The sequence below is a fragment of the Paramisgurnus dabryanus genome, chromosome 8 (assembly GCF_030506205.2).
Source record: "Paramisgurnus dabryanus chromosome 8, PD_genome_1.1, whole genome shotgun sequence".
In the NCBI taxonomy this organism is placed as follows: domain Eukaryota; kingdom Metazoa; phylum Chordata; class Actinopteri; order Cypriniformes; family Cobitidae; genus Paramisgurnus; species Paramisgurnus dabryanus.
The window spans coordinates 14,689,665-14,715,754 of record NC_133344.1 but is presented as its reverse complement, the minus strand read 5'-3'; the positions used below and the strand labels follow the sequence as shown (position 1 = coordinate 14,715,754).

General features: G+C 37.0%; 2 protein-coding genes across 2 annotated transcripts in view; both read right to left on the bottom strand.

The window, feature by feature from the left end:
* Positions 1-26,090, bottom strand: part of LOC135770805 (integrin alpha-M-like) — a 164,361-nt gene that overhangs the window by 18,849 nt on the left and 119,422 nt on the right. The gene's annotated exons all lie outside the window — the stretch shown is intronic.
* Positions 1-26,090, bottom strand: part of LOC135770804 (integrin alpha-M-like) — a 44,586-nt gene that overhangs the window by 7,535 nt on the left and 10,961 nt on the right. The window contains exons 5-18 of the mRNA XM_065280615.2: positions 22,563-22,698; positions 22,388-22,476; positions 21,755-21,878; positions 12,600-12,742; positions 12,336-12,482; positions 11,991-12,188; positions 11,580-11,710; positions 11,015-11,163; positions 10,764-10,933; positions 8,959-9,081; positions 8,791-8,858; positions 8,538-8,679; positions 8,297-8,392; positions 7,013-7,095 (exon numbers count right to left, since the gene is read on the bottom strand). Coding sequence (XP_065136687.2) covers positions 7,013-7,095; positions 8,297-8,392; positions 8,538-8,679; positions 8,791-8,858; positions 8,959-9,081; positions 10,764-10,933; positions 11,015-11,163; positions 11,580-11,710; positions 11,991-12,188; positions 12,336-12,482; positions 12,600-12,742; positions 21,755-21,878; positions 22,388-22,476; positions 22,563-22,698 — 1,799 coding nt within the window. The remainder of the gene's footprint in view (positions 1-7,012; positions 7,096-8,296; positions 8,393-8,537; positions 8,680-8,790; positions 8,859-8,958; positions 9,082-10,763; positions 10,934-11,014; positions 11,164-11,579; positions 11,711-11,990; positions 12,189-12,335; positions 12,483-12,599; positions 12,743-21,754; positions 21,879-22,387; positions 22,477-22,562; positions 22,699-26,090) is intronic.

The window sequence follows — 26,090 nt, the reverse complement described above, 5'->3', positions numbered from 1 at the left end:
ACAGTACACAGTGAAGCATGGAGGTGCAAGCATCATGATATGGGCATGTTTCTCCTACTATGGTGTTGGGCCTATTTATCGCATACCCGGGATCATGGATCAGTTTGCATATGTTAAAATACTTGAAGAGGTCATGTTGCCCTATGCTGAAGAGGACATGCCCTTGAAATGGTTGTTTCAACAAGATAATGACCCAAAACACACTAGTAAATGGGCAAAGTCTTGGTTCCAAACCAACAAAATTAATGTTATGGAGTGGCCAACCCAATCTCCAGACCTTAATCCAATTGAGAACTTGTAGGGTGATATCATAAAATGCTGTTTCTGAAGCAAAACCAAGAAATGTGAATGAATTGTTAAAGAATCATGGAGTGGAATAACAGCCACAAGTTGGTTGACTCCATGCCACACAGATGTCAAGCAGTTTTAAAAAACTGTGGTCATACAACTAAATATTAGTTTAGTGATTCACAGGATTGCTAAATCCCAGAAAAAAAAAATGTTTGTACAAAATAGTTTTGAGTTTGTACAGTCAAAGGTAGACACTGCTATTTTTTTGAACACACCCCTTTCAACTAATTGCCCAATTGCACAGCCTTAAGAGCGTGCATATCATGAATGCTGGGTCTTGTTTGTTTTCTGAGAATCTACTGAACCTACTGGTAACTTGTTTGCCACGTAGCAATAAAAAATATACTAAAAACCTTGGTTATTCTGGTTAGTCACATTGTACTGCTATTATTTTGAACAAGACTGTATATATATACTAATAATATATTCTTAAAGGTGCATTGTGTAACTTTTAGAGGATCTCTTGACAGAAATGCAATAACTATATTATTAGTAGTGTATAAAGACCTTACATAATGAACTGTCTTGTTTTTATTACTTAAAGGACAAGTTCGGTATTTTACACTTAAAGCCCTGTTTTCAGATTGTTTATGATGAAATAGAACGGTTTTGACTGAAATTTCAACATATGCGGCTGCCCCGAGAATTTTGGGAGGTTTGTGTTTCACCTCCCACCTTTACAATGGGTTTAATGGTGCACTGGAACAATCCTTCCTAAAATGCATTAAACTTTCGTTTACAAAGACGTGAAACTCACCGAGTGGTCGGGGTGTTCACTGGTATGCTCACACAAAAATCGCTGCAAAATACGCATTCCAACAGGTTGTTTCCAGAAGTTAATAAGGACATTGCTGAATTTTAACATTGTTATTAAAACAGCAAAGGGACGTCAACCCCTTCTTGCCAGCATAACAGCGCATACATCTATTAAGATGACTGTACGTGCAATGGGCATTTATAATAAGTGCAACAGAGAATTTAGTGTCTATTACACTTATCTCTATTTACAATGAATATCTTAATTATTTGTGTTGTCGAATTTTGACAGTTTTGTTTCATTGTTTGTTCATAATATTAATGATTATGTCAGTTTTTCTAAAAGTATTAATATTTTAAAGAGATTAATGTGGTATAAAAATACATGTTTTAAAGTTAAAAATGTTGTAAAAATATATTAGTATTATTGTTCTTAATATATTAAGAACAATAATTTGAGACATTGGGCCCTATCTTGCACCCAGCGCAATTGACTTTGTCAGTGACGCATGTATCATTCGTATTTTGCGCCGGCGCACAGCGGGGTTTTTCCCTCCACAGATGCACGTCAGCAAACTAGGGAATGAACTTGCGCTCCCTGGGCGGTTCAGGGCAAAAAGGAGGCGTGTTGCGGCGCAAACCATCTCTTATGCTATTTTGCAGTTTCAAAAAACAATTGCGCTACTAACCAAAAAAAACTAGTCTAAAGTCAGTGGCGCGTTGCGCGTGGTTCATTATGCTATCTTAAGGGCGCATGCTTGACCATAATGTATAGCGTGCACAACGCGCATACACTTTGCATCTAATCTACACAGATGCAACAGTTATTTTTGCAAATCATAAATTGTTACACTTAAAAATATTAATACACGAGATAAGGGAAATCATAGTGGTGAGCATTGTGGTGATAGTTTTTATTTATTGTGTGGCTGCGTTAAAAAATTCTCATGCAAATAACGATTAAAATATTTTCATAAGTTTGTTGTGTGGCTGTATTACGTTTATTTTATGTAAATAATAATTTAAATGTTTTCATAAGAAACCTTAATGTGTATGAACTTGATTTGTTAGTCTACTTTGGGGTTGGACCTTGCTTGCGTTTCTTGGGTCCGATTTCAAAGCCCCCAAACCCTTTCAGCGGTGAGGGTGGACGCAGCGATGTCCTCTGCTGGCGTCAGGTCCTGAGGCAGATCCACCTCCCGTTACACGGCGTGCCCGATTTATGCTGGCAAGCTTGGGATTCCCCCGTACAAGGACGTCGGTCTCCTCGGCTGTGAACCGCTCCTGGCGTGCGCCTGGTAAATCCGTCATAATAATAGCAACCCGCCACGGGACTTGCGCCCTTGCGTTTAAAGGGAATGTTGGCTAGCGTTCTGATTGGTTTATTTGACGTTACGCCCAAACCACACCTATGAATAATGAACCTACTTCAGACTAACCCCTTATTGATTTGCGCCCGGCGCAAGAGTTATTTCTCACGCCGGGAAAATAGCAACAGCGCCCAAGATCCGCCCACAAACTCACTTGCGCGTTGCGCTTCGCACTTGCGTTTCAGATCGTTAAAATAGAGCCCATTGTGCTAAAATGCTTTACATATGGAAAGAGGAATTCTTCTAAATTCTTCTCTTCTCTTACTATTAGTTTTACATATTTATTTTTATTATACCTTTAATAATACCTTTCTTGCGCATATAGGCAGTCAGTGTTATGATTTTTTTTAATCCTTTCAGCCGTAATTCATAACTGTAAAAATATTCAGTGGCTTTGTAAATATCACTAAAATAATGGATTAAAGTAACTTTATAAAATCTCTTAATGTCACTTATGTATTTTTTAGTTGGTCAAACCAAAATAAATGGCTAGAAATAGAACAGACATTTTAAGGCGTATACTACATCTAATAAAATAGCGAACAGAGAAACTGCGCCTATATAGACAAACACACCGCGTCTCCTTCCAGATATCTTATCTCAGACGTTCGCAGTCAACACTTTTTAAAACTTATTTATATAAAATCTAATTTATAAATTAAAAAACAAAGTTTTAAGTTAAGACAATAATAAATATGTTTATCTTTATTGAAAGAAAAACTTAGAAAATGTTATTATGGGTAAAGTGTGGGTAAAATTATGCAAATAAAGTGTGCAGTATACAAAAAATGCAAACAAATAATTTCTAAAAGTAGCAAGATTTTAAAAAGATAAAGGTGGTATAAAGAAAGACATGAGAAAAGTAGAGGTATGCAAAAGAGCACAGTTTAGTTATTGTTAATTAAAGTGGTTTTATACACATTTCGCTTTGTTTGAATTGACAAGCATTTTATTCGCCACTGTCAACACATTTTGTGATTGATTTACTGATTTATTACAGAAAATTGTTGTCAGAAGCAAAGCTATTGTACTAAGCATCTTTATATGTTTGTTTTAAAGTTAAAAATGTTGTTAAAAATATATTAGTATTCTTTTATATTAAGAATATTAGTATTTTTATATTAAGTATATATTAAGAATATATTTTTCTGTGCTTTTCACTGCTTCTATTTATGTAAAGCTGCTTTGAAACAATTGACTTTTGTGAAAAGCGCTATATAAATAAATTTGAATTGAATTGAATTATATAACAATATGATACATTTATATTGCGCTAAAATGCAATATACATTATTCTGCAATATAAATTATTCTCAACCACCACCAATAAAGTTTAAACATTATTCTTTAGAAAAAAAAAGTTGTTTAAACCTGTGGAGCGAACAAGAAAACATATGCTTACATGCTCATTTGGCATATGATATCTTTTTTTATTTAGTTTTACATATTTTTATTTATATGCATTTAATAATAGTCTACCGTAAGGTCATAATGTACACACTGTTAAAAATGATTCAGTGGCTTTGTAAATATCTCTTAAATAAATTAAAGTAACTTAATACAATCTCTTAATGCAGTTATGCAATTTTTTCAGTTGGAAAATAAATTACTAAAAATAGAACAGATATTGTGTGTAAAATGTACATATATTATTTGATGTATACGCCTTAATATTATAAGTATTACATTTACAGATTATTTTAATCAATATACTTAAAAAGGTCAGAGATATATAATTAAGTTCTTAAAACTGTAATAATTGCATATTTCAAATTATTATTATTTCTATTTGACATCAAAAATGTGTAAGTTATACGCCTAACTTGAAGTATGATTAACTTATTTTCACATTGATATTATTTGAGTAAATGTAGGCAAAAAATAAATTAATAAGTAGAACAAATGTCAATTATAAACATTCACATAGCCAACAAAGAAACTGCGCATTTTGCCGATGACAAACACCTCAGAAACTCCTCGAATTTATGAATATTTACACTCACAATATGATTTTATTTCCTTACTACAAAAGTATAACATATTACACAAATTCTCAGTGAAATGTATTAAACACCATTGCATACTTTTTATCGTGTTTCATACCATGTAAAGGGAAACATGATAATATAAAAAGTAGCCTACTGTTCAGTAATGCAGAAAAGCGCAACACAACCATGTTAAAGCTATTAAAACGTTCAGATGCAAAATGAATTAAATGTAAAATAAGATAAACTAGTTAATGATATTGCGTAAACGCGCTAGGTCTCTTCAAAGGTCTTCGTGAATTATTTTGTTATAAGACTCGATTATCATACATCACATCTCTTCTACTGTAAGTACACGGAAAAAATAAGACAAATGATGCACGTTTGAGTCTGATTTTTATGAAGAATATGTGACTCTTTATGTAACTGGCAAAAGAAAACTTCGCCAACGAAATGTTTGCCAAAAAGCATGCATTTGTATGACATCAAAGTCTATCGCCTAAACATTGATAATCCGTGTCATGTTACTTCGATATCATACAGTATACACTCAGCATGAAGTCGAGCACACACATTGTCATCAGTATGGCCTACATGAAACACGACTGCCCTCTACAGATTTTTGTATTTCCTGCGTCCCCCATCGAACCCCCCTTCTGCGGAATTTCGGAAGAATTTCGGAAGTGCTCGCGGCATTCTGCTCTCAGAGACGCGCATTTTTAAAGGCCACATCTGTATGTCCCACAGCTGACATGGAACATTATTAACCGGTTTGAGAACTTTATTTTTTTGTTTTAACCAGTTCAGGAACGTCAACTTTAGGGTTGAACCGAAAACCGGAAACGTTAAAATACTTCTGTTCGGAACGAACCAATTGGGAAAAAATTCTGGTTCAAAGCCCTGCTTAACTCTTTCACCGATAGCGTTTTTTTAAAAAAGTTGCCAGCCAGCGCCAGCGTTTTTCATGATTTTCACCAAAGTTTAATGCCTTCCAGAAAATGTTCTTCTTTAAATATATAAATAATATAATATATAAATAATAATATATAATATAATAATATATAAATAATACCTTCAGTGGTTCTTTTGTAATCAGCTTTTGAATATGGGTAGGTTTCTGCAAAAACACCACATTTTGAGCAAAAAGCAGAGATAATTCCATTTTTGTGACGGACTTTTCATAGAGATCCCATTCAGAGCGATCTTTAAAACAGACACGGACATGCAGCCGCTTGCCATAGGGCAATACTTCCGGGTTTAAAAGTTGCGGAAGGGCGCCAACTGGTGGATAATAGCGGTATTGCGGAAAGACGGAAAATCTCGTCATTGGCAGGGAAGCGTTTTCTCTTGATTGACGAGATATCTCGTCAATGGCGGCGAAATAATTAAGAATGAGCCGTTTTTATCTACATACAGCCAGTGTTGTGCATGAACGAATTCATTGAACGATAGTTTATAAACTCATTCATATTTTGGGCGAAAGTGAACTGAACGTACTGTATTTCTGCCTAATGAACGTTACTGTGAACTCGTTCATTCTGGTGTTTGTAAACGGCACACTCTCTTAGTTTAACGTCGTTCAATAGGGTGCCAGATTTCTATAGAGTCTTCCAGGTGAAAAACCCGGCTAAAACACACTGTAAACAGGCCTTAATGTGTAGCGAGAGAGAAAAAAACCTATCTGGCAACACCAGCGTTTCACGGCTGCATGCGTCATCAAAACAAAAAGCAGCATGGAGGTGACACACTGACTCTGGACGCTGCTGAAATCCCTGCCGGGCCACTCACATAGTTTAACATTAAATAACATCATATTTGTCCCAAATCGTTAACGATTAACAAAGGCTGTTAACGCATATTCTGGATCTTGAAATAGACTCTGACTAAGCTCGCGCTATTTAAAGTGCACGCGCGGTGTGCGATATGCAAATTGTTCCCGGTGTGCGACCCCCTTGAAGCATCCAGCTAGCCTTTCAAGGTATGTGCAAGCAAATATAAAAATTAAAAGACAGTCAATGCTAATGTAAACCCTGGTTGGATAAGGATTTAAAGTTGGATATGAAGATGAAATCTTCTTTAAATTATTTTTTAATAATATGGGAAAAAAGAACTATAAATTAGTTCATTTTTGAAACTGTGAACTAGTTAATTTTTTTTAAATATGAACTGAACTAGTTCGTTTTAAAAATTGTGAACTGAACTTTGAACTAGTTCATGTAGAAAGTAAACTTTCCCAACACTGCATGCAGCGCTGGTTTCCTTACAAGGAAGTCGGCGTCATGTTTCTACAGTAAACATAAACAGGCAAACGTATCTATAGAGCACGTTTTGTCATTTCTCCCAGACGATGACGTGTTTGTCCTGTAGCGCCTAACATAGCTTTACTATGTGTTTCCAAAGGGTGGGGTGAGCTGTGGACTGTGCCATTGGTTGCGATTCAGATTCTCACCACTAGATTCCGCTAAAATGTACACAATGGACCTTTAATACATATACTATGGCTGATTTGACAAATATGAATGAAACCCTTTCTGCTTCAGTCATGTTCACCTGTCGGCAATGATGATCATGTCCATCATATCTGGCCAGTCGTAGTCTTGATTGGTCACACGAAATGTTGCTAGAAACTCAGTCTTGAAAACAACAGCAACACAGTCGCAGCAATTATTTGTGATTATTTGTTTGTCACACCCCACATGTAATGTTCCTATTTCCCACCAGTGGAGCCGCCCCACACTTTGAAAACACTGGTGTAATGAGTGACGTTACAGTGTCACGTTAGGGTAATGTGTCGCGATGACGTAATGAATGACTTTACAGTGTCACGTTACGGTAATGTGTCGCGATGACGTAATGAATGAATTTACAGTGTCACGTTACGGTAATGTGTCACAATGACGTAATGAGTGACTTTATAGTGTCACGTTACTGTAATGTGTTGCGATGACGTAATGAGTGACTTTATAGTGTCACGTTACAGTAATGTGTCACAATGACGTAATGAGTTACTTAACAGTGTCACGTTACGGTAATGTGTCACGATGACGTAACGAGTGACGTTACAGTGTCACGTTATGGTAATGTGTCGCAGGGAAGTAATGAGTGACTTTATTGTGTCATGTTACAGCAATGCGTCACTATGACGTAATGAGTGACGTTACAGTGTCACCTTACGGCAATGTATCGCAATGACGTAATGAGTGACGTTACAGTGTCACATTACGTTAATGTGTCGCGATGACGTAATGAGTGACTTAACAGTGTCACGTAACAGTAATGTGTCAAGTTACGGTAATGTGTCACAATGACGTAATGAGTGACTTAACAGTGTCACGTTACGGTAATGTGTCGCAATGACGTAATGAGTGACGTTACAGTGTCACGTTACAGTAATGTGTCACGTTACGGTAATGTGTCGCAATGACGTAATGAGTGACTTAACAGTGTCACGTTACGGTAATGTGTCGCAATGACGTAATGAGTGACGTTACAGTGTCACGTTACAGTAATGTGTTGTGATGACGTAATGAGTGACGTTACAGTGTCACATTAGGGTAATGTGTCATGATGACGTAATGAGTGACAATACAGTGTCATGTTACAGTAATGTGTCACAATGGCGTAATGACTGATGTTAAAATGTCACGTTAGGTTAATGTTTTGTGATAGCGTAATAAGTGACGTTGTAGTGTCACATTACGGTAATGTGTCGTGATGATGTAAAGGGTGATGTTACACTGTCATGGTAGTGTAATAAGTGACTTGACAGTGTCATTTTAGGGTAATGTGTCTCAATGACGTCATGAGTGACGATACAGTGTGTTGTTTGCTTACTTCAATATCGCTTCGATACCCTGGTAGATTGATACTGCAGGTGGTTCTCTTCATAGCACCGCCATCTCGATCGCCACAGCTGCTGCGTGCGCGGCTCTGTTTGTTGGACACACAAAGTTATATTTCACATGCACCAAAATATATAAATCCGAACATAATTTGCTCATCGCTTCCCAATTTGCAAGTCACCAGACTATTTACTATTGAAGCAATCATAAAGCAGACCTGTAGATGGCAGTACCTTAACAGCATCAAATTTGGAGAGTGACAGTCCCTCTGGGTAGTGCAGCACTATGCTGTTGTTATAAGAGTTGTCTCCTTTGTTAGCCAGCATTATAAGAACCATAAAATAGGCTTGATTTACCACCAGTAAGGTCTCATTACTGTAGACAAACATGAACACACATTCTCATTTTAAATAAAATCTAAATCTGAATAATGAGATGTGTTACAATCATATAGTGCCGCTTTCAGTCAAATGTGTTATTTCTCACATAAATCTGAAGTTCAGCTTTAGATCGGGCACACATCTGTCACTGTTACAGCTCCTTTCGAATGGTACCTATTTATATAAAAAAACGCTTTACTTTGAGAGAGTTTTTAACGTTACAGTAATGTATATACGGTACATTCTGTAGTTTGTCATCCAAAGGTCAGCTCACCTCAACAAACATCCCTGTCGTGCTGTGGATGTCTAGAATAGCTGATGGTTGATCAGAAGACAACTCAGTTTGTGAGAAATTCATTTGAATCTTCAGTGGAGTCACTGTGTCAAAAACACATCGCTGAAAGCAACAGAATATTTGCAATCAGAATGCAGCTGTCATGATAGTGTAAGATAGTGCCAAACCCTGACAAAAGGTATTTGTAAGACCAGCAGCAAATGGCTGAATCCACAGGAAACTGTTTTTCTTCCTCTAACTAAGTTGTTACGCAGTAGTGTTTATGTGGGTCATCAGGGTGATGAGTCATAACCTCTAATAATTGCCTTCACTTTGATTAAGTTGTTTATAGTAATATGATTTAACTTCAAGACGGTGCTAAGCCCGAACCTCTGGTCATTGTAGACCTTTGAATTAAGTTGTATATAAAAGATTGTGTGAGGCTATATGGATACTTTTTAACGAGAGTCCGTACACATGGAGCGGTATTGATAAAATTGCTTTAGTCACGAACCTCCAGTTATTGTATGGTAGATTAATTATTTAACTTTAACTAAGTTGTTACGTAATCAAATTGTATGTGGGCTATCGGAGTGATAAGTCATAACCGCTGGTCATTATTTCTGCTATAATTAAGTTGTATAAAGTAATATGATTGAACTATATTCGGCTAGATGGTGTTAAGCCCGAACCTCTGGTTATAGTTTGGATTTTGTAATAAGTTGTATACAAACGTTTGCATTGGGCTATATGGGGACTTTTAGCAAGAGATCGCGGGAGTGGCATTGTTTAATTGTGTTAGCCATTACTTCTAGTACGGTCATATATGTGTTCGTAATCTGCATAACGGCCGATGTGGACCGATATGACATGGGTAATCGAATTAATGAGTTCAGTATTAATATGAGTCAAATAGAATGATCAAAAGTTCATTGAAATTCTATAATTACATCAATTTGATTCAGAATTACGACACTGTTTATATATTTTGGAGTCAGATTAAGTTACCTAAATTGCGTTATGTTAAAATGTCAACTGCAAGCATCGGAAAAGACTGAACGCGCGACAAACCTTCTGCCATGATGTCTGTTTTTTGCCATTGGGCCAAACGGATGGATCTATATTTTATTTTTTCTCTTACAATAGCATACTAATGTTTAAAGTAGCAATGTGTAGTTTTGGCCTCTCTATCGCCATCTCTGTTTGTACTATAAAATAATTATTTGCAAAGTAATTTTCTGTACGCGCAATATCACTTTAGGCTTTACTTCTGCACAAACCATCAGAACCTCTGTGAATCCCCTTAATTAAAAGGGGTAATAAAAACTTAGCACAGCAAATGAATAAGCGATTCTTGCAGTGGCTTTTGTGTGAGATCACCGCATCAGAGCTGATCTGTCATTATACATCAATATGACAATAGAAGTACATCCTGAAAGTTTATATAAAACATCATCTGCACAAGTAAAATACCTGCCACATTTTTTTTTCTAAATGAAAAAGTAAATGTTCCCCAGATGATCGTCCTTTAAACCTTCACAGATTAAACTTCACCATCTAGATTTCAACTGTAAGCAACTGTTGCATAAACAAACTGCAAACTTTTCTCACTATCTGGAAAGTTCTGAAAATGTTTTTCTGTGAAAACAGACTTGGCCACTTGAATTATAAATGATTATTATAAGCTAGCCATTGTGAATCAGGGTAAGATATAAGGAGATATTTTTTGAGTTTTGCTCAATTTCAACTGAAAATAAAAAATGTTACAGATTGCAGCTTTAAATGCTGTGAAAGAAAATACGTACCGGCATGAAGATTGAGAAGTTAAAACAGGAGGCATTAGAAACCGGCATCAGGATGGATTTCTGAAGACTCCTGGATCTTGAATTCTGCAGCTTGAAGAATCCTCGATTCATTTCTCTTTCAACATCCAGATTAATATTCAGAGAGATTTTCAGATCCTTGTTCAGTGAACCTGAGAGACATGAGACAGTTAAGACATTTTCGCTATTCACATGATAAAATAAAAATGATGTTCATTATGTTATGATGTTACCTGTGCTGCTGGTTCGCTCAAACACAGTGAAACATGAAGTGAGGGTGAACGCATGAAACACATCCACATCCGAACAGGTAAAGTCATTTAGGCTGATTTTACTGGGGCTGAAACTGAGTTGTGAAGATACAAACATCACAGGTCTGGCTCTGAAGACACAGGAAAATGTAAAAGAGTTTAAATCTATCAGGAATACAGATGACTCCACTGATGTCTTTACAGTTTGTAACTCATTCAGTCTGCATAATTTCCCAAACCGATCATTCAGTTCTTAGCGCATCATCTGAAACTAAAGTTTAATTTAGAAGAGAATAATATTTGGTTTTCACCTCTGAATTGTTTCATGAATTGTGTGTTAGTATGCATGAACCACTGTAATGCAGAAGTAAATATTGTTCATTTAAAAAAAAACAAGAATGTGAATAGCCAGTTTCATAAGAAAACTAAAAAAAATTTCAAACTTGCTTATGCTAGCAGAGAGAGAAAGACAAAGTGATGTTGATCTCAGAGTGTTGAATTTATAATATAGATTATAGTGAGTGAATCTACAGATTGTTTGTCGTACTTCAACAGAACGATTCCTCCGCGTGCTCCAATCACAACATCCGTCAGATTATCATCATTCATGTCCATCTCACCCACCACAGAGACTCCAAACTGCTGCAGACCCGGCAGAACTGACCTCGCTGAGATCCGCTAAACATACAAACACAGAAACACACACACAGACACACTGGTTGGATTTTATGTGACGATTCGAAAATCTCCTGTAAGATCTATGTTACACTGACTGCTGGATTGCTTTTTTACTCAATTAAAAGATGTTGGGCCTCATTTATGAAAAGTGTGCGTATAATTGTTTCCACGCAAGACATTTATCAGCTGGGATGCGAGCGGTGGCTATGATCAAATCTCATGTCAGGTTTCACCTTATAATGAAATGAAACTGAAGATGTCATGGCTCTTTGCCTCTCACCTGAGGACTATATTTCAGGTTTATGCCGTGCATCTTATCGCCGAGGTAGATGTACACGACTCCTGTCCCTTCATCTTCTAACGGTGCTCCGACCGCCACATCTGACAGCCCGTCTCCATTCAGGTCCTTTAGTGATGCTAGAGACGCAGCAAATCTGCCTGCATTTGACTCGCACATGTTCATCATCTTAAGAAACGACTACAAAGAGAGAAACAGGTCAGCAGAATCTTCATTAACGATAAACAGTAGGTGTCAATGAACGCTGCAATGGTCTCATTACAGAAGATAATCAATCAACAACAGTGAAGCTTTTGATGCTAATATGAGGATCAAAGCGGTGAATACCTCCTCTGATAAAGTATAGATGTAGAGCCTCCCTTCTCCCCTCGGCTGAGAGCGGTAATATAACGGAGCCCCGACCAGAAGAAAATCTGATTCTCCATCAGAGTCGATGTCTAACAGACTCAGAGACGCTCCAAAATACGACCCGATCTGAAGTCAAGAACAAGCACAATGCAACAATGCACATTTACTGAAGATGAATCAAAACAATACAAAATGCCATCATTTTAAAACATAGCCTTATCAAAGATCTTGTGTGTGTGTGACCTGAATTCCTATGATGTTCTTCTTTACAGTCCATGTGTTGTTATTTTGGTGAAAGAGCATCACCAGACCCTTGTGTTGAGCACGTGGAGCTCCAGAGACGAGCAGAGAGACGTTGCCTCTGCGTCCTATCACAGCAGAGTAACCTGAACATAGAAACAAGCAGCAAAAAGGCACAAAATCACATATTTTGAATTCCTGCCTCCTTAGAAGAGAAGTCACCGCACATCTGCACGTCACTGTTTTACTCCTCCTACTCTTTCCTAAAAATAAAAATAATAATATGTTTTATTTATATAACGTCTTTCAAGAACCCAAGGACGCTTTACATGAGGTTGCTATAAAACATGAATAAATATTGTCAGGGTCCTGCCTAGGGGTCTTGTGTTGTATTTGTATTTAAGTCATGGTGGCAGGGTTCTGGCAGTCCCAGGCTTTATGTGGAGGCTTATACCTTGTATAGCATGTGCCTTCGGTGTCTTGTCTTTTGTCCCCGCCCCCTCGTTCTCCTGCTTATTAGTAATTATTGGTTTTCTCCCGTCACCTGTTCCCGCTAGTTATCTCGTTTGTTTTTTTCTATTTAATGTTATTGTGTCCTTAGTTCTGTGCAGGTTCATTGTGTTCTGTTCTCGTGTTCGTGTTACGGTCAAGTCTAGTTACCATGTCAAAGTTAAGTGTTATATGTTTTCATGTTTTGTACCCCCTCGTGGGTTTTTTGTTTTTGTCAAAATAAAGTGTTTTCTGTTTTCCCCGACATAATTTGTATTTGGGTTCATCTGTCCCTCAGATCCTCACACATATAAGGCGAATAAGGCATACAGTCAGTATACAGTATACAACATGTAATCAACCAATCTGCATTAGACTTACAAAAACAAGCATAGAGCTGGAAAATACAGACAATCAATTAACAAAACATAAAGTGAATAAGTGAGTTTTGAGAGCAGTTTTAAAAGTCTGAAGAGAAGAGAGATCATGAAGGTCTTGCGGTAGTTTTTTCCCAAGCTTAGAAGCTGATATGCTGAAAGCTCTACAACCCACACTAGATAGACGGGACTTGGGATCTGCAAGCAAGTTTCAGAGCTCGATCTCAGGGTACGAGCAGGGATACAGGGGATAATCGATTCAGAGGGATAGGAAGGTGCTAAACCATGACAATCTTAAACTGGATGCGGTACTTAACAGGGAGCCAGTATAGTTGTTGTAGAAGAGGGGTGATGTGAGCTGATTTTTTGGTAAAAGTGAGGGCCCGAGCAGCTGAATACTGAACGAACTGCAAGCAATTATTGACTTTTTTGAGTAGACCATAAAACAAGGCGTTGCAATAATCAAGACATGAAGTTAAAAAAAGCGCGAACAACAGTTTCAGCATTTATGAGATTTAGTGAGGGTCTTAAATTGACAATATTGCGAAGATGGAAAAAACAAGACTTGACAAGTTGATTGATGTGGTGTTCAAAACAAATAAACAGAAAAACAGTGTTGAACACTGTCAATGTTAATAGGAAAGCCATGTTGGGTAAGATCAAGTGATTTAGGGGCTAGCAGAATTTCAGTTTTATCCATATTTTAATTTAAGTAGTTTTGAGCCATTCATATTTTGAGAACGAGTAAGCAAGATGTTAAAGAGCCAGTAAGATGGCAATTTTAAGTGTCCTATCACTGTTTATAAGTCCCGGACAACAAGTTTAAATGCATGCAAGGTCAAAAAACACTGTAATTTTCTCAAAATATAAATGTAAAATTACCCCATTTCTCAGAGAACCCCAAACGATTCGTGTTAAGCCGATTCAGTCTGCCTAAACCCCACCTCTCAGTAGCCTACTCTGCTCTGATCGTTTAAATGACAGAGTCTCTGCACAGACCAACAATAGTGCAACATGCATTGACCTAGTGCTAACATGATTTACTGAGAAGACATTATCAACATCAATACACATCATTCATCATTAATCCAAGCAATAACAACGACAGAAACTAACATTATACACTCATTTAAGCATTTATGTAAGCTAACCGAGTCGTAGAAAACTGTAAGTGCAGCATGCGTTAGCCGCTTGCTAACGTGACTCTCTGACACTAAATTAAGAGTTTAAATAACGTCACCATTCATAATTAATCCAAGCAATAAAAACGACGATAGAAACTAACAATTTTACACTCATTTAAGCATTTATGTAAACATTTATGTCGACTCCCTACTTTAGAAGCCAATTACTTTATTAATCGTGCACTTTTTGGTTCAACTACTTTGCACATTGTTTACATTGATGGACAACCCTGGCCAATTTGCTGCCCTAGGCAAGATTTCCCCTGGTGCCCTTTAGAATCACAGAATCACAACTTTGTCTTGTTTTTCTTTATTTTGAAAATATTTTGGAAACACACACAAACACACGCACACGAACACATACACACAATACCCTGTTACTCAGGCATTTGATCTTGACATTGTTAAAATCTTGTCTTTTTTACATGTTTTAACACTGTACATTTAACTTAAAATATTTAATTGTGTACAAGAAAACAGCTCTTATTAATGAATTATTAGTAGCATGTTGTAGTGTCTCGGGAGATTGTGCTCATTGTTAAATAGCTTTGTGGCAGTTTAAAATATAAACCCAGAATTCAGCGAACGTCAAGAACAAGAAAAAAACAATAAGGCCAAGACGCGGGATTTAAATTACGTTACACGGACCATGTATAAATTTCAATGTTTCTGGACAGAAATACCAACTTTGTCTGGTATTAATAAGCTGCACATTGGAGTGCTGGCTGCTCCCCGCGGTGCTGAAAACGCGTGATGGCACATATACACAGATATCTACGTGCAATCTATCGGAAAGTGGAGGAGTCATTAGTTGGGTTAGTAAAATAACGAAATTACAGCTTTTAAATAGAAGAAAAAAGTTTTTTTTGTAAAGAGATATATATTTTTTAAGTTTAAAAGTGCAGAACTCTTCTCAAGGGGAAGAAAGCTATACTTTTCCCCTTACGTGCAACCTATCGGAAAGCGCAGATAAGTTAGTTGGGTTAGTAAAATAATGAAATTATAGATTTAAGTACAAAATAGTATTTAAATAAAGAGAAATATTGAAATAAAAAGTGCAGAACTCTTCTTAAGTGGAAGTAATAAAGTAAAATAACGAATAATAATTATATAATAACGAATAATAGTTTCCAACAGGTTGCACGTAAATATCTGTGCAGCTTATTAATACTAAACAAAGTGAACAAGTTGTTATTTTTGTGCAGAAACATTGAAATTTAAACATGGTCTGTGTAACATTATGTAAATTCCGTGTCTCTGTCTGATTGTTGTTTCCGTTTTCTTGTTCTTGACATTCGCTGAATTCTGGGTTTATATTTTAAACTGCCGCTTCAGTGCAGTATAGCCACAGAGCTATTTAACAAGCACGATCTTCCGAGATACTATGCTACTAATAATTCATTAATATCTGCTGTTTTCTTGTGCAAAATATTTATATTATAAAATATATAAATATTTATAGTTAAATGTTTATATACATATATTTAAAAATAATAATAATTTGGGCGCATGGACGCCCCAAGGGGTCGGCGGCGCCCTTAGCATTTGCCTATTCCGCCTATGCCCTGGGCCGGCCCTGTGGACAACTACATGACACACTGCAATACAGGTCATGTAAGGAAGAGGGAGGGAAACAGAGTTAGGTTGTACTGAAAAGTCAATTTTTGTATCGTCAGCATAACTGTGGAAAATAACCCCCCGGGGTCCAAAATGCGGCAACGCGTTTTGAGGTGTTTTCTCCTTATCATTGCAGAATCAACTTAAAATACTCCATCATAAATAATCATACACTTACGTGTTTGACATCATTTGAAACTGTAAAGGGTCCTCTTTAATTAGTGTACATTCAGAATAACAAGAGATCGTTGTGTTTTTGTCAAATAAAGAAAATAAACAGGGTGCGCATTCAGACATTTCTGTCTCCGCCAGCTGTCTCTCAAATCACGTTACAAAAATCTGTTGAAACTCCGCGAAACTCGTCACACAAACATGATACACATATCCAAAGAAAGCCTGAAATGTCTACTTTTAAACAAGCTAATTATAATCGAAAACAAATATTGCCTGTTTATATAATCTGCATTGAAGTAAAGAGAGTACTGTTTTTCCTGGCTGACTTCATTATCTTTAATGCCGTACACGCTGTTAACATGGTAATGAGCAGACGAGCAGTTCCAACAATAATAAACAAAGCGTAAAGTTTGATCAGATTTAAAGACTTTACCGCAAGTTTGGATGATAAACTTTATACACACACGTGAGGAATATCTTCATTTATGTCTGGACATTGAGGAAGAGAAGCGTTTATCTTAAACGTTACCTAAGAAGAAGAACAATGAAAGACGCACTGGAGGAGGATATAGTAACAGTTAATTTATCCTAATTTATATTTGCTATCATGTAATATGCTTATGGCTTGTGCAGTTCAGCCTACACAAGCGACCTCAGCAGACTGCACACTTCGGATTGAAAAACGTTCGCATTGTTTACAAACGATGACGCGTGATCTCACGTAATGGTGGATGTGGTACAGTGTTAAACACAGTTATTTACTTTCGTATCCTTAATGGCAACTTTGAGTAATGCTGCACTGCGTGATCTGCTGTAATATGATTCCATATATTGTTTACATGCAATGCAATTCCATATATTGCGCTTTACACGCGACACCGGTTTTTATGAGTGCCGCGTTGTTTAGGCAGAGACGCGAGTACTCGCACACATGGTCGACATATGCAATATGTTTTAAAAGTTCATACACGTTTACAGAAACGCGTTATAAACAGAAGCTAGACGATCGAAAACAGGCATCTGAAAACAGTCATCTGAAAACAGCTTTTTATATAACTAATCACTGCAGATGTTTATCTGAGATGTTCTGAATTTAGTTTATGTACATGATAGTTTATCTGGATGTGGTGCTATCAATGATATTTACCCATCACTTATGTATGTAACGTAGCTTATGTGGTATTTCTGTGGACAATTTATAGGGTTTGTTTCCAAATAAACTGAAAATGTCCTACTGACCTTCATTTCTATTTTGATTATATTGTTAACTTCTTAATAAACCACAATAAAACATATAAATTTATTTCATTCTTTACTGTAGTTTCCTCTCACATTCCTGCCTCATTTTGCAGCTCATTATGCAAGCCTTTTGTTTGCTAGCTGTCAATCAATCCTTCTTACATACGGCCCCTCTAAACAAAAAGTGTCCTACAATTTCTAAATCAATATATTGTGAATGAGTAGGCAGGATGATTTTCACATCATTTTAAAGAAAAAAAACTCTAGACTACTAGATTCTGATTAGAAAAGTCTTGTGAAAACATGTTTAGTATGGGATTTGTGGACTTACAGTCTTGTTCAAAATAATAGCAGAACAATGTGACTAACCAGAATAATCAAGGTTTTTAGTATATTTTTTATTGCTACGTGGCAAACAAGTTACCAGTAGGTTCAGTAGATTCTCAGAAAACAAACAAGACCCAGCATTCATGATATGCACGCTCTTAAGGCTGTGCAATTGGGCAATTAGTTGAAAGGGGTGTGTTCAAAAAAATAGCAGTGTCTACCTTTGACTTTACAAACTCAAAACTATTTTGTACAAACAATTTTTTTTCTGGGATTTAGCAATCCTGTGAATCACTAAACTAATATTTAGTTGTATGATCACAGTTTTTTAAAACTGCTTGACATCTGTGTGGCATGGAGTCAACCAACTTGTGGCACCTCTCAGCTGTTATTCCACTCCATGATTCTTTAACAACATTCCACAATTCATTCACATTTCTTGGTTTTGCTTCAGAAACAGCATTTTTGATATCACCCCACAAGTTTTCAATTGGATTAAGGTCTGGAGATTGGGCTGGCCACTCCATAACCAAGACTTTGCCCGTTTACTAGTGTGTTTTGGGTCATTGTCTTGTTGAAACAACCATTTCAAGGGCATGTCCTATTCAGCATAGGGCAACATGACCTCTTCAAGTATTTTAACATATGCAAACTGATCCATGATCCCTGGTATGCGATAAATAGGCCCAACACCATAGTAGGAGAAACATGCCCATATCATGATGCTTGCACCTCCATGCTTCACTGTCTTCACTGTGTACTGTGGCTTGAATTCAGAGTTTGGGGGTCGTCTCACAAACTGCCTGTGGCCCTTGGACCCAAAAAGAACAATTTTACTCTCATCAGTCCACAAAATGTTCCTCCATTTCTCTTTAGGCCAGTTGATGTGTTCTTTGGCAAATTGTAACCTCTTCTGCACATGCCTTTTTTTTTAACAGAGGGACTTTGCGGGGGATTCTTGAAAATAGATTAGCTTCACACAGACGTCTTCTAACTGTCACAGTACTTACAGGTAACTCCAGACTGTCTTTGATCATCCTGGAGGTGATCATTGGCTGAGCCTTTGCCATTCTGGTTATTCTTCTATCCATTTTGATGGTTGTCTTCCGTTTTCTATTACGTCTCTCTGGTTTTGCTCTCCATTTTAAGGCATTGGAGATCATTTTAGCTGAACAGCCTATCATTTTTTGCACCTCTTTATAGGTTTTCCCCTCTCCAATCAACTTTTTAATCAAAGTACGCTGTTCTTCTGAACAATGTCTTGAACGACCCATTTTCCTCAGCTTTCAAATGCATGTTCAACAAGTGTTGGCTTCATCCTTAAATAGGTGCCACCTGATTCACACCTGTTTCTTCACAAAATTGATTTCTCAGTGATTGAATGCCACACTGCTATTTTTTGAACACACCCCTTTCAACTAATTCAACTAATTGCCCAATTGCACAGCCTTAAGAGCGTGCATATCATGAATGCTGGGTCTCATTTGTTTTCTAAGAATCTACTGAACCTACTGGTAACTTGTTTGCCACGTAGCAATAAAAAAATATACTAAAAACCTTGATTATTCTGGTTAGTCATATTGTACTGCTTTTATTTTGAACAATACTGTATATCAGTGACTTAAAAATTTAGCTTTTTTAAAAACCACGCATAAACATTTTTCTATCCAAAAATACAAACATGTACATACATGTAGCTCACATAATATTGTGGCCCAGATTATGCTGAACGCAGTGTTATGAGACACTTGTCATTATTATGTTTTAAACTAACTGAAAAAGACCAAATGTAAGAGCATGTCAGAACCTCTGAGAGTGTCCCAAAATGGTCGGACCCCAGAGGGTTAAAGCCATGGTGCTGGATGATCTGACCTAGGGGAAGTGTGTAAATTAAAAATAAAAGTGGACCAAGGACAGATCCTTGAGGCACTCCATGGGAGAGGGTGACAGAATGAGAATTAAATTTGTCAATGCTAACCAACTGATGCCTATCTGAGATATGAAGTTAACCATTGTAAAGCCGTTTCTGAGATGCCGATTGCAGACAAACAGGACAAAAGTACAGAGTGGCAGACGGTATCAAAAGCTGAACTCGGGTCCAAAAGGACCAAAATGCTGAGGATACCAGAATCAGAGGCGAGGAGGAGATCATTTACCACTTTGAGGAGAGCAGTCTCTGTACTCTGGAGGGGGCGAAAACCAGACTGAAATGGTTCCTGCAGATTATTTTTGTCCAAGTGAGTCTGCAGTTGTGTGGCAAACACTTTTTCTAGGATTTTGGACCAAAAAGGAAGATTTGTGATTGGTCTAAAGTTACTCAGTACTGTGTCACCAAGGCCAGGTGTTTTAAGTGTAGGGGTGATCATGGTTATTTTCAGTTTGGATGGTACATAACCAGTCATAAGGGAACTGTTTATCATGTGGGTGATGGGTATAATGAGGGAAGGGAGAGTTTTTGAAGTTTTTGTTTAGATGTGTTGGTAAAGGATTTAACAGGCAGGTGGAGGAGTTAGAGCTCATAATCAGCTTTTCAACCACAGATGTTGGTGAGAGTAAAGTTAGATGTTGGGTAGGGTATCTGGAAAGTAGAAGTTTCTGAAGAAGTAAAAGAAGAAAGTTATTGATAGATATTGTCAATATTGTGTATAAAAAAATGTCAAAACAATTTCACAAATGTCAGAACAACCATTGAGAGGTAGAGATGGTGGTTTAGAGAGTGTGTTAATCTCTGAAAAGGGGGTCCTGGTTTACACTTTTGCTCAGTAATATTTGACAAGGAAGTAGCGCGTGTAGTGTTAAGGGCTTTTTATATTGTGATATGAATCCAGAGTAGAGGGTAAAATGAACAGTATGACAGACGTTGAAGACGCCTAGCCTTTGCTTTCATTAATCTGAGCTCTGGGGTGAACCAGGGGGAAGAATAAACTAATGGAACCGTTCTGGTCTTTACTGGGGACAGGGCTTCCAAGACATTAGATCTAGCTTCATTATATGATAAGAGAATCTCACCAGGACAACAGAGATTAACAGAGAGAGGCAGGGAGGAAGCAGCAATAGCAGTAAGAAGTTGTCAGCATTTATGTTTTTTTTAGGTTTAGACACAATATTGAAGATTTGGGTTTAGATTTAGCAATGGGGAGAGAGAAACTAAGATCAATGAGTTTATGGTCAGATATGCTAACTTCTAGTAAACAGCTTGGAGAGATTAGAAAGAAAGTTTGCATGATGTTTAGGCAGTCTGTAGATCAGTAAAATCAAGAGTGGTGTGGGACCAGCAATTTTTCATTCATGTTTAATGCTGTTGTTGTGTTTGTTTTTAAATGAATGAAATAAATAAAGAAATAAAATGAATTTAAACGACAGATATTCAAAGCTAATAACAGCATGGAAGTCGATATTGAAAGTTTTATATTTGTTCTTAATCACAGATGCCAAGCCATCAACTCTGCCAGTGAGGTGTGGTTTAGACAGATTGTAGTATCCAGGAGGAGTCAGCAGGTAATCCATAAAGTCATTAGTCAAATAAAAAGGTGTTTATGAATGTACTGCATTAGGTGAACTGAGAGCTGTTTCAGAGCACTTATGCACTGTTGCTCTTTTTTATTTGATTGCTTTCATTGATTCCTTCATTTTGTAAGTCACTTTGGATTAAAGCATCTGATAGATGACTAAATGTAAATGAATAACCAGAATCTCCAGAAACACTTCACAGTAACACACAGAAAGACACATAAACATGATCTACACGCACCCATGTATGAGTCTTTATTGACAGCTGGATCTTTAATCTCGGTCTCTCTAAATCCAGATCCTCTGACTTCATACAGAACTCCACGCCAGTTATAAGATCCCACCGAACCCACAATCACAGAGTCCTGAAACAAACAGATGTTGAAAAGAAATGTAGATTGACATCAAACACTAACATCAAATAACATGTTGACCGACACGTATCCGGTATATTCAATCAATTTCAGTGTTGGATCAACTTGTTTTGCTTTCACCCAACTTGATCAAGTTTGAATAATATTTCACGTCACAGGTTGGTCATGTGTGTCTAATGCCACTTTTGTAAGCAGCTTGACTTTTCTTTATTGTTTCTGTGTGAAATGAAAATGAAACTGCTATATAACTTGGTCAACAGCAGTGGTCTCCAACATGGTTGCCCCCACAGAGTCTGTGAGATGCCCGCTAAAGCATATTCTACTAATAAAACATATATAACGATAAAACATATCAACAATTAAAATAAAATAAAATCAACAAGAAAAAAAAAAGGGTTTTTAGTAGACTATATCAAATAAGTATACCCTGCAGGTGGTTTATGCTTTGTGGTAGCCCTTGCTCACAAAAAGGTTGGGGAGCCCTGAACTCTCCAACTTACCGTAGTGTGATAGACAACACTGAATCCACTCTGAGATAATTCTGATTCAAAGTTCTGTCGGTCGTTGCTTTTGTTTGTTTCATGGGAACCTAAAACCACAGTTAAACAAACCATATTTATTTTTTAAAAAAATCAAAGCTTTCTGCACACTTTTTTAATTTACAAAATGTTTTACCCTTAATATTGTAGATCTCTTTTTGCAGATCGTCAAGGAGTCTAGGGAGTCCATTGTAATTATCAATGTAGAAGGTGTTGTTGTCTTTGGGCTCTGAAGCCATCAATTTCAGTCTTGCTAGGCCAACATTTCCGACCTGACAAAAAATACTACATTACATTTGCTTAGGCAACAATTCATCTTAACCTCATAACTTTTAGTTTCAGGAAAGTAGCATCTAATTCATTGTTTATTAAACTTGCATGCTGATTTATTTGACTAATGTCAGCTACACTACTTTTTTCATTATGTTCATTATGACTGTTCACTTCTGCTGTGGATAAATTACTGTGTTGCTTTCTCACTTTAAAGCAAGTCTCTCTGAATAAAAGCATCTTCTACATGCTTAAATATAAAACCTCTAGCCAACGGGCAGCAGAGTAAATCTGGGGATATGAACAGGATTTTGGGTTGCTGACTGTTCCCTCATAATCAGCAGTGTTGTGCCTGAACGAGTTAATTGAACGAAAGTTCATGAACTCGTTCATATTTTAGGTGAACGTGAACTGAACATACTGTATTACTGCCTGATGAACGTTACTGTGAACTCGTTCATTCTGGTGCTTGTGAACGGCACGCTCTCTTAGTTTAACGTCATTCAATAGGGTGCCAGATTTCTATAGAGTCTTCCAGGCGAAAACCTGGCTAAAACACACTGTAAACAGGCCTTAATGTGTAGCGGAAAAAAACACCCAATCTGGCAACAACAGAGTTTCACGGCTGCATGCGTCATCAAAACAATACTGACTCTGGTCGCTGCTGAAATTCCTGCTGCGCCACTCACATAGTTTAACATTAAATAACATCATAATTGTCCTAAATCGTTAAGGATTAACATAGGCTTCATACGCATATTCTGGATCTTGAAATAGACTCTGACTAACCTCACGCTATTTTACGTGCACGTGCGGTGTGCAATACCTGCGAGTTGTCCTACACGCGACGCCTCGCAGCGCTTCTACATTCAAAGTATGTGCAAGCAAATACAAAATTTAAAAGACAGTCAATGCTAATGTAAACCCTGGTTGGATAAGGATTTAAAGTTGGATATGAAGATGAAATCTGACGCATTTAGCTTCAGTGTTAAAACTGATAAAATAATTGCTATCTGTGGTTCTATATGGGCTATAATGGCAATCATTTAAAACAAATTATATGAGAAAAAAAGAACTCTAAATTACTGTGAACTAGTTAAACATTTTGAAATATGAACTATGAACTGAACTAGTTCATTTTAAAATTTGTGAACTGTGAACTAAGTTCATGTTTAAAATGAACTTTTCCAACACTGATAATCAGACACCAAAACTTTTAAGAAACACACAGCTGATCGACTGCATATACTCTTAACTAACTTTGTTTAAAGGTGACCAAGAATGTAAAACTTTATTTACCTCGTCATAGCCGAATTATTAGAGCTGTGTATATGGTAACGATACATCACGAGCCTCAAACAATAATGTTTACTCATTCTTATGTAAATCTTGCATTCAAAAGTCAGAAAAACAGGCCAATCTCAACATAACACTGACAGTGACGTAACAGTCGAGATGTAAGCCCCCAACATTTCTATATACCCGCCCATGTTCTTGGCCAGCCTGACGTACACAGCAGAATCATCGGAAGTTTTGCCGGTATTGAAAAGAAACAAGCATGGGGGAAAATGGCAAAAGATGGATATAAATTTTATGTTCAGGCACAACCAAATACCGGAGCAATTCAATCTAAAGCTGTACGTTTACTCTGGCCATTTCACCGCGGATAGTTTTTTGAATCTGGTACAATATCAAGCAGGCTTCGCTCAGGGTTTGATACTGAAAAAGGGGGCAAATGGCCATTGCAACCCTACCACAAACCGTAAATAGTGATTTTATTACTGTTGATTTTGATTTAAATGTAAAGTTTCTTGGTGAGCAAACAACATTAGTGATAATATACCGTGTTGTCGAGATCGAACGCAAGATGTGCCTGTAGTACAGTTTACCTTAGCTATTGTTAACTACCAAACTAAATGGCATAGATTATATGACGACCTTGTGCGGATGTTTATATTCATTACTGCCTGTATTTTCATATCATTCTACTAAATACTAACTTAACTGAAGTGCGCGTGTGTCTCTCACCTTAAGCACAAATTCATTTTAAACTTCAAGGTCAAGGTACCATTTATTGTCTCCCTTAGGAGAAATTTGTCTTAGATGAGAGAACTGCTGCACATCAATCCACCCCAACAACTACATTCATACATACATACATCTATTACACATAGCACACTTTACCTTAAATATATAAATAATTAAAACTAAATATATATAAAAAGGCGCATTCTGATAATAATACATTTCCTATAAAAAGAGTACATTCCTAATTTAGTACATTTAAATATTGCTAATTCAACACCTGAATTACCTTAAAGGACAAGTTCGGTATTTTACACTTTAAGCCCTGTTTTAAGATTGTTTTTGGTGAAATAGAACGGTTTTGACTGAAATTTCGACATATGCGGCTGCCCTGAGAATTTTCGGATGTTTGTGTTTCATCTCATACCTCTACAATGGGTTTAATGGTGCACTGGAACAATACTTCCTAAAATGCATTCAACTTTCGTTTACAAAGACATGAAACTCACTGAGTGGTCAGGGGTGTTCACTGATATGGTCACACAAAAATCGCTGCAAAAGATGCTTTCCAACAGCTGTTTTAGCATTCGTTGTTAACTTGTGGACCTATTTTTCCAAACGCCTCACACCCGTACATTCTTCCGCTTAGAGCTTGAATAATAGACACTCCAGCCCAGGTGGTGGCACTAATCTGCCATTGCCAATTGCAAGAATAGAAACAAAGTTCCTGGCGCGGAGTAATACCGTACCTCACAGCACAACTAATACAAGTCAATGGAGTTGGCAAAAACTACGATAAAACCTGTTGGAATGCGTATTTTGCAGCGATTTTTGTGTGAGCATACCAGTGAACACCCCTGACCACTCGGTGAGTTTCACGTCTTTGTAAACGAAAGTTTAATGCATTTTAGGAAGGATTGTTCCAGTGCACCATTAAACCCATTGTAGAGGTGAGAGCTGAAACACAAACACCCAAAAATTCTCGGGGCAGCCGCATATGTCGAAAAATCAGTCAAAACGATTCTATTTCACCATAAAAAAAATCTGAAAACAGGGCTTTAAGTCTAAAATACCGAACTTGTCCTTAAAAAAAAAAAAAAAAAACATACCACTACTATTCACTACCATATCATCACCCTTGCTCATTAAGCAGTTTTATCGACTGTGGGACAAAATAATGTTTATAGCGATTATACCTACATAATGGGACCCTGTATCGCCTTCCAGAGTTAATCAACACATACTCAGAATACAAAACGTGTGAAGGGTCCAGTACAATTGTATTAACCTGCAGCAACAAAGACCTCTTAAAAATGTCCCGTAAAGTGTTTAGTGTCCGTACTCCGATGATTTTCCCTGCTACCTTAAC